The 9926-nt window shown below is 45.3% G+C and overlaps 1 protein-coding gene across 1 annotated transcript in view; it reads left to right on the top strand.

Moving 5' to 3' along the window:
• Positions 1–9926, top strand: part of LOC106817010 (sodium- and chloride-dependent neutral and basic amino acid transporter B(0+)-like) — a 26467-nt gene that overhangs the window by 8202 nt on the left and 8339 nt on the right. Inside the window, 7 exon segments of the mRNA XM_014821655.1 lie at positions 4329–4485; positions 4488–4515; positions 5129–5162; positions 5164–5266; positions 5680–5823; positions 6177–6339; positions 8882–9017. Of these exon segments, the coding sequence (XP_014677141.1) occupies positions 4329–4485; positions 4488–4515; positions 5129–5162; positions 5164–5266; positions 5680–5823; positions 6177–6339; positions 8882–9017 (765 nt within the window).

Below are 9926 nucleotides of genomic sequence, written 5' to 3'. Positions count from 1 at the left end.
AACACTCCGTCTCCTCCTCCTCATCCTCCTCCTTCCGCCTTCCCTTCTACCCACCATCTTCCTTCTCCTCCCTCCCCTTCCTCCTTCCCTCCCCCTCCCCCCTCGCGTCCTTCCCTCCTACTCCTCCAACCCACCTCCCTCCTCCCTCCTTTCCCTACTTTTCCCTCTCCTCCACCCTCTCCTTTCATTCCCTCCTTCTTACCACCCCGCTCCTCCCCTTCCACCCTTTCCTGCTTCCCCTGCCTTCTTCTTTCTTCCTCCTCCACCACCTTCTCCTCCTCCCCTCCTCCTCCTCCTCCTCTACCTCCTCCTCTCCCTCCTCCACCACCATCTCCTCCTCCTCCACTCCCCCCCCTCCTCCTCCACCTCCTCCTGTTGTTCTTCGTTCTCCTTATCTACGTCTTCATCCTGCTGCTACTTCTCCTCATTTCTCTCATTATTCTCCTCCTCATCCATTTCTCCCACCTCCTCCTCCTCCTCCTCCTCCTCTACTACCACCTCCTCCTCCTCATCCTCCTCTTCCTCCTCCCCCACGTCCTCGTCATGCTGCTATTTTTCATCCGCCCCCCCCCCCTTCTCGCCCTCGTCCTCCTCTTCACCGGTCTTCTTATCATCCCTAACCCTTTATCATTATATCATCTCCATCATCAGCAACCGCTTACACCTTTCGGGAGCTTACAAGCAATTCTCAGCCCACGACTGTAAAACCCAACTTCTTTACCCAAAAGTACTACCTTTCGCCCAACGCCAAACAACTGGTCTCGGGTCTGCGGTGGGTAAAACCTGTGCCAGCAGCGAGCGGCCTAGTTTGTGCAAATTCAAGGCAAATTGCCTATCAAGGTAAATAGCGGAGAAAAACACGTTTTCACAGTGGTGTCGCGCTGCGACGCGACACATTTCGCCGCATTGTTAAAGCAGCCAAGAATTTGGCCCCTATTTAGGGGGGAGGGGGTGTTTGTAGAAGGGTGTTAGTATGAGGGGGTGTATAGCCAGGCATTTATGTAGCAGGCGACGTCGGTATCCTGGCGACACAAAGTGGGTCAGTGTGCGTGAGTACGCGGCTTGCGCGCTTGTGCGTGCATACGTGTGTGTGTGCGCGCTAGCGAGAGTTTGTGTGAAAAGGGCGCATGCGTGCGTGTGTTCGTGTGTACGCGTGTATATGTGCGTGTGCGCGTGTATGCGCGCGTGCATGCGCGTCTGTGCCTGTGTACGTCTGCATGTGCGCGTGCGCGTGCATGCGTGTCTGTGTCTGTGTACGTCTGCATGTGCGTGTGCGCGTGCATGCGTGTCTGTGTCTGTGTACGTCTGCATGTGTGTGTGCGCGTACATGTGCGTCTGTGCGTGTGTACGTCTGCATGTGCGTGTGCGCGTGCATGTGCGTCTGTGCTTATGTGCGTGTGTGCGGCCGTGTGTGCGCGTGCACGTGCGTTTGTGAGTGTGCGTGTGTGCGGCCGTGCGTATGTCCATGTGTGCGTGTGTGCACATGCGTCTGGCCATGTGTGCGTGTGTGCCTGTGTGTATGTTTGCGGCCGTGCGCAGGCGCGTGTTTGTCCGCGTGTCCCCGTGTGTTTGTGAGAGATTGACCTACTCCTTATACGTTAGGGGCCTGCATCCGGTTTGACCGGGAACTCACCACGCGGTTAGGCGTTCATAATGGGCAGTTGTCCTAGACTGAATTGTTTTTTTTGTCCTAGCAAGTGTACACGTATGCACACATGTCTCTCTCTTCTCTCTCTTCTCTCGTCTTCGTCTCTCTCTCTCTCTCAGTCTTCTCTCACTCTCTTCCTTCTCTCTCCCTATACCCGATTCTCAGTTTACATTCGCTCTCCGTTTCTTGCCCCCATTTCTTCCACTACCGGTCCTCGCTATAAACTAGACTGAAATGTTGTACAAGGGTACTCGTGTGCACGCATTCTCTCTCTCTCTCTCTCACTCTCTCTCTCTCTCTCGTCTCTCTCTCTTCTCTCTCTCTCTGTCTCTCTCTCTGCTCTCTCTCTCGCTCTCGTCTTCTCTCTCTCGTTCCCTCTTCTCACCCTCTCACTCTCGCTTCCTTCTCTCTCCCTCTCTCTCTTCGTTTCGTTGTCTCCCTATAATAGCCGGACCGTCGAGTTACAGTCGCTCTCTGGTTTCTCTTCCACTCTTCTACTACAAGTCTTCGCTATAAACTAGAACAGAATTTGTTTTTACAATGTTAGCACATAAAACAAATTCTCACGTTTCTCTCGTGTCTTCTCTCTCGTCTCTCGTTCTCTCTCTCTCTGTCTCCTCTCGTCTGTGGTTGCGGTTATCTGTCTCGCGCTGTTTGCTCTCTCTCCTCACTCTGTAGTTTACATTCACGAAGCTATATTACACACATCTCTTTCCCCTCCCTTCGTCACGTCTCTCCTCTCTCTCAGTCTCTCTCTGCAGTCTCTCTCTCCACGTCACTGCCTATCTCTCTCTCTGTCTCTCTCTAGCTGTCGTCCTTCACACAGCATTCTCTCCGTCGGCTTGTTCCCCTCCAGTACTGTCATCTCGTGTGCGTGGAGATTCATAAGGCCACGGGCAATCGATCTGTAGCGTTTGTAGTCAGTAGTCTCTCTGGTAGTAAGTCATCTAGGGTTAATATTTGACAAACTTTGTTGTTTATTACAAAAACCGCGAAAGTGGCCGTCCTCGGCGGGCCATATTCGTTCAGGTTACGCTGATTTACGATGATTTCTCGTAAATCCCGGCCCGAGTTCATAGTAATCGTTTTAGTAAAATATGTGACTTTGAACGAAGGTCAATATTACAAGGCACTCCTCGTTACTTAACAGTACAATGTTTCTGATCCCCTGTATTTCATTTCGTAGCAATAAACACTTCTGACACACACTTGTCAATCCATTGTTGTTCTTGTTCAAAGTTAAAGCTAATAATAATATACGGAACGACGTTAATACGATCTATTTTTCTGTTGGCGGGCCGTCAGTTCTCGTACTAATGGGTGGCGACTGTAGTAATGAACTAATAAGTAATTGAATAAGAGTTGTAGGCTTTGCCAGGTAATTGTATCGTATTTTGTAAACAAGTTTAACGCTACTAAAGTTCCTTAATGTATAATATAAAACCTATATAAAATACCCCGCTTGTACACACCTTGTAATCCATTATTTTTTTCTTTGCTAATTCGGGGCTAATATAAGTATGTTTGAAGTGTTAATACGAACCCGCTTAAGCAATTATTTTGTCTTTGCCCGTCAGCTTTTTTACTACGGGGTTGACTGTGTAATGAATCTGTCGGAAAAATGTAGGCAACGCTGTCGCAGTAATGGTTTATATCCTCGCTCGCATAGTGTAGCGGAAGCGTTATTGTTTTCGGCCGTTTGGTGTGTTGTGGTGTGGTGTTGATGTGTGTGTGTGTGTGTGTGTGTGTGTGTGTGTAGTGTGTGTGTGTGTGTGTGTGTGTGTGTGTTGTGTGGTGTGTGTTGTGTGTGTGTGTTGTGTGTATGTGTGTGTGCTGTGTGCGTGCGTGCGTATACGTGTTCGCGCTCCGTAAAGCAGCAGTGTGGGTGTGCGTGTGTGTGTGTGGTCTGTTCTGCTCGATATGTTTGCCACCGTTAGAGGTCGAAACTTAGGTCCAGAGGTGGACCTTAGGGGGACAGTGAAACGCCTATGATGTTTGAGTGTTTTCACCCAAAGTCAAGGTCAACAGGTTCACATTTGATGACTGGATACATAGTAGACTAGATATATAGATAGATGATAGATAGATATGCGCGTGAGTGCGAGGTGCAGGGTGGGGATGGCTTTGATTCCACAGCCAGCGCGTGGCCCTGGCGAATCCATGCAAGGTTACGGTGACAGACTACTGTATCCGCTTAGCCGTGTGGTTGCGTGTTTGTAGTCGTACCAGCCAAGCGCATCTAGCGGAAGTGAACTGAATCGTGATGTTTTCCAGGGCGATTTTCCATTAGATTTCTTAGATATAGGTTTTTCATAAACATTAACCCAATAAATAACACAAAAGCAAATATTAGATCGAACCCTGTGCGTAGGAATGAAGCACGAAAAAGTTTCAGCCGAGTTCGTGCACGCGCCTAAATTGATGCAGGAACAAACAGAACGGACACTAACTCAAAGTTAGTTAGTATAGATTATTATATAGATGAAAGTTTGTCAATATTAACCCGTGCTGCCCGCTAGGTGGCCATGCCTCCTATCTACCCGCTGTTAGTCTTTATGACTGCCCTCTAGGGGTTAATAATGGCAACTTTGTTTTTATTATTATAACTTGTTTTAATATAACGTTATTATAACGTTTATTTAAAAAAAACTGTTTATTATTTACCCCTGCTGCCCTCTAGGTGGCCAAGCCTCCCATGTACCCGGATGTACAACCGCTGGCAGTCGACGAAGACGACAATGGCGACGAGAACAAGGACCGCGGCACTGGAGCGGCACTGACTTTCGACTTCATCCTGTCGTGCCTCGGCTACGCGGTCGGACTGGGAAACGTGTGGAGATTCCCTACCTCTGCTACCGAAATGGAGGAGGGTGAGCGACGCCAGGGGGCGCTCTGCGCTGCAGACGCGTGCGGGGTTATCGTGAGAGATGTGGTAGCAACCCCGAACGGAAATCATTGAAATGCTTCTAGTTGGGGATCATAACGATCTACACAGCCCAATAATAATTAGAATAAATAAATAATAACAATAATAATGATAATAATAAATACATAAATAAATAATAATAATAATAATAATAATAATAATAATAATAATAATAATAATAACTACATGGATACATAAATAAACATTAATAATAATATTAATAATAATAATAATAATAACAATAATAATAATAATAATCTAAGCTGTTTATTGTAGGGTATAGCGACGTCAGACAAAATGGTGGCCGTGGTAACAGTGTACTCGTGGCGTCTTCTAGCGGACATTCATAATATAGGGCTTTACTGAGACGATGCCGGACTCATGGCTTGTTCGGGGTCAAGTTTCATGCTTAACATTTACGTATTCATATTGTTCTCTGGTTTATCACCCTGTGCGCATACCATTTACATATTGCTCTCGGTTTTCTAATTTGCTTTGTGCGTCCATCTCGCTGCTTCCCCTCCCTGGTTCACCCGTGCCGTCTTCTTCCACACAGGTGCGTTTTTCATACCGTACCTGATCATGTTGTTCTTTCGTGGGACTGCCGCTGTTTTACCTGGAGCTATCTGTCGGACAGTTTACGAGTCTCGGACCGGTTGGAGTGTTCGGAAAGATTTCGCCGGTTTTACAAGGTTAGTTGATTGACCAGATGGTCGGTCGGGCGGCGCCTCTGCGGGGAAAAGAAAAAAAAAGGGTGGGTGTTTGATCGGTCGATCGGTCGGTCGGCTGATCATTGGGCGGAAGGGTGAGTGGGCGTCGGTCGATCGGGTCTTTAGGCGGGAGAGTGGGTGGGCGATCGGTCGGTCGGTCGGTCTTTGGGCGGGAGAGTGGGTGGGCGATCGGTTGGTCGGCTCGACAGTAGAATTATATCGATTATTAACCATTCATATGACATTTGATTAATACTGTATATTGGTAACACCACGAGCCCTGTAATGTAATTAATACTATATTTATTATTATTTTATTATGTACTTATTGTTGGTAATGCCACGAGTGCTATGTGCTAGATGTGAGTTTATGTGCGTCATGTTTTTTGCTGTAGGCATCGGCTATGCCATGGTGATGATATCAGCTCTGGTAGCGATCTATTACAACGTCATCATTGCATGGACCCTCTACTATCTGTTCGCATCCTTCCAGCGAGTTCTACCGTGGTCCGGGTGCAAGAACGGTTGGAACACAGACTGTAAGCTGGCAATCTCGTAATCTAATGATCCAGATTAATTCGATTTAATATTTGTTATACGTGAGAAGTTATCTCTTTCTTCCCCTGTCACTCTGCGGAGCAATCTTTCTTGTTTTCTCTTTCAACACGTGCGCTCTGCTTTTCTTACCCCTTCTCGTAAACCTGTTTTCTAAAACTACTCCTACGCTCCTTAACGTATCGCACCCTTAGGCATGTCTCGAACTCTATCAGAAACCAGCTAGACCGAAACTATATCTTTGCGGTACGTATGTACGCTGACGCATGAGCGCGTACGTGCGTGCCGCACCTTTTCACCGTGCCCACTCATCATATGCCGTGCGTTTCATATGCAGCGTGCTGGTCCAAGTCGGAAGAAGAAGAATGCATGAAAAGTAATGGCACCTACTACGCTCGTCAGTGTTATCTGAATCTCACATCAGCGGAAGCGAATGCTTACGATCAGCTGTCGAACAATGAAAGCAGTCTGCGCACATCAGCAAGCGAGGAATACTACAAGTAAATATAGAGAGCGAGATCTGGCTAAATAATGCAGAGCGAGAGAGCGAGAGAGAGAGAGAGAGAGAGAGAGAGAGAGAGAGGAGAGAGAGAGGAGAGAGAGAGTAGAGGGGGAGAGAGTAGAGGGGGAGAGACAGGGAAAGGGAGAACATGGGTTAGCAATGGATATTTTTCCAGCGACCTATACAGTTTCTCCCTCCCCACCCATTACCAGCGATGCTCAGCTGATTACCACACAGTAGGATTCACGATGGCCTCTCACCTCCCAACAACCGCACATGGCACACAACATCGCAACCGGTTTTGTTCGTAGTCGTATCTCCCCCAACACAACACAGCGACACAGCGGCCCAGCCACACAAACACACTACACACACATCACCACAGGCACAACACAAAACACACAAAAACCACACCAACAACCACACACAGAAAGCACAACAACACAGGATCACCCACACAACAGGGCCACAGCACACACACACACACACAACATTGGCACACACGCACACAAGACAAGAACACACACACACACACTCACACACACAGCACAGCACACACACACACACACCACACACACACAGCAAGAAGCCAACACAAACACACAACACACAACACACACACCAGGCACACACAAGACAAGCACAACACACGACACATACCACACACACACACGCGCACACAAACACATAACCACATCTCGTGCGCCTCCTGGCCATCGCCCACTCATCTCCATCATACCATCCTCCAAACACACACACACCGCCCTCCCTCAACCCCTCGTTCTACTTGCGACGGGCTTCGTCCACGACCCCTGGCTCATTTGCATGCGGTGTTTGCAGTCCACATTGGCACGCTCATGGCCATGCAAATCGATGACTGACTGAGCAATGATAACTATGACGTTAGCCTCGGGGCATGGTGGTGTGTGTGTGTGTGTGTGTGTGTGTGTGTGTGTGTGTGTGTGTGTGCGTGTGCGTGCGTGTGTGTGATGTGTGTGTGGTGTGCGTGTGTGAAAGTGTGTGAGTGTGTGTGTGTGTTGTGTGTGTGTGTGGTGTGATTTTTAATGTATGTGTGTGTGTGTGTGTTCGTGTGTGTGTGTGTGTGTGTGTGTGGTGTGTGTGTGTGATGTGTCCGGTGCGTGCGCGTGTTGTGTGTGTGTGTGTGGCGCGGGCGCCCCCCCCCCCCCCTCGCCGTAAAATCATGTTCCTTCTTCATGTGCGTGTGCGTGTGCTCGTGCGCGTGGATGTGGGTGAGCGTGCGAGTGTGTACGTTTGCGTGGGCGTTTGCTTTTCATGATTTTAAACCAGAACAAGGATTCTATTATAAGTAATACAGTATAAGAGACATGAAATCATGGTTTTTTGTATTCTAAGAATTTCATGTATACTCGATCAAAGATTTCTCTTTCTCAATATAGCGATGCATTAGAAAGGATGAGGAAGGTCAAGATTACGGACTGGCTACATCAATTCTATGTCGTATTACAGGAAGGCCGTGACGGAAATGGTCATAGGTTCCACTCGTAGGAATTGGTTGAGCAATTTTTCACTCCTACGAGCAATGAAGAGAAAGACCGTACTTCGCCGGGCAAACCTTTGTTACCAGTCACCTCTATAAAATAATATAATATAATATAATATAATATAATATAATATAATATAATATAATATAATATAATATAATATAATATAATATAATATAAGTATAAAGTAATATAATATAGATATAATATAATATAATATCAAATTAGATATAATATAGGATATAATATTGCGGAATATTAATATGATAGTAATATAATGATGAATATATATATTACGATATAATATAATATACATATATAATATATTAAATTAAATGTGGGGGTATGTATGATATGTATGTATGAATATGATATTGTATGATATGTGCTGTGTGTGTGTGTGGTGGTGTTGTGTGTGTGTGTGTTATGGTGTGTGTTGTGTGTAAGTGTGTGTGTGAGGGGGGGTGTCTATGTAACAGTAGTCAGCTGCCTATAAAGAAGGAATTTTGGCATTTCCCATGAGTGGCAGTAATGCCGTGACATCACATCTGTAGCTCGTATAGCTGTCCGTAAATACGCGTTAGGGTCTCTTCAAGAGTTACCCCTTACACCCCTTACACTAATGTTTGAATGCATTAAGCTAATTTGCGGGTTCATATGCGTGCATGCAAATTTAAGGTACGAATCCGAATCGATCTCCATAAAATAGGCGAGACTCTTAGGCGATATTAAGACTAGATAGAGATTAAGACTAAGACTTATACTAAATCCCTTAAAAATAGGCGAGGCTCTATATATAGGCAATATTAAGACGTGTTATGGCTATAGTTATCACTTGGAATAAAAACACTTAAAAATAGGCAAGACTCTATATAGGCAATATTAAGACTGCGTGCCACACCCATAGTAATCGCGTAGAAAAAAATCACTTAATAAAAAAATAGGCGCGACTATATATAAGAAATAGGAAGACTACGTGTTACGCACATAGTAATCAATTCGCCACTACGTTACCAGGAACAAGATGCTGGGACTCACGACCAGTATCAATGACTACGAGGGAGGTCTCAAGTGGGATCTGTGTCTCTGTCTGCTACTAGCCTGGATCATAGTCTGCTTGTGTCTCATCAAGGGCATCAAGAGCTCCGGCAAGGTATGTGACAGTGGAACTGGGAGCCACAGGCACTTGAAACGTCTGAATAAAAAATAAATAATGGTAAATAAACACGAAATGTATTATTTACTACCAAAGTCTTAATGTTGCTCTACTCTATTTCGCCTATTATTGTCGGGAACTTGCTGTAAATGCCGTTCAAATGCTCATCTGCAACACCTGAGTACACCGCACGCACGCACTGTGCACAAACAACAAGAAGAAGAGTTCTTAACGGCATTTACAGCAAGTTCTCGACAATAATAGGCGAAATAGAGTAGAGCAACATTAAGACTTTGGTAGTAAATACATTTCGTGTTTATTTACCTTTTTTTTATTGAGACGTTCCAAGTGCCTGTGCTGGGAGCGGGGGCTGAGTGGCCATCGCCGCATGGTTTCCTAAATAGTTTTTTTTATTTATTTTCTATATATATATATATAACATAACATATATAGATGTAGATATATATATATATAGAGAGAGAGAGAGAGAGAGAGAGAGAGAGCGCGCGAGAAAGAGAGATAGAGACAGAGGGCGGAATGATCAATTTCAGGTTATAGATCTAATGAATAAAAGCCGCCATCAGATTGATCAGAAATCGTTATGTCAACACCCCGTATTGAACTATAAATTTAGATAAATCATACATACACATATGTGCGTTATATATATATATATATATGGAGAGAGAGATAGATAGATAGATAGATAGATAGATAAATAGATAGATAGAACGCTAGAGAGATAGATAGATAGATAGATAGATAGATAGATAGATAGATAGATAGATAATAGATAGATAGATAGATACAATAGATAGATAGACAGATAGATAGATAGAGAGAGAGATAGATAGATAGATAGATAGATAGATAGATAGATAGATAGATAGATAGATAGATAGATAG

Source organism: Priapulus caudatus, unplaced genomic scaffold (assembly GCF_000485595.1).
Source record: "Priapulus caudatus unplaced genomic scaffold, Priapulus_caudatus-5.0.1 Scaffold1561, whole genome shotgun sequence".
In the NCBI taxonomy this organism is placed as follows: Eukaryota; Metazoa; Priapulida; class Priapulimorpha; order Priapulimorphida; family Priapulidae; genus Priapulus; species Priapulus caudatus.
Note: the sequence above shows the minus strand (reverse complement) of the source record. Positions and strands in the feature narration are given on the sequence as shown.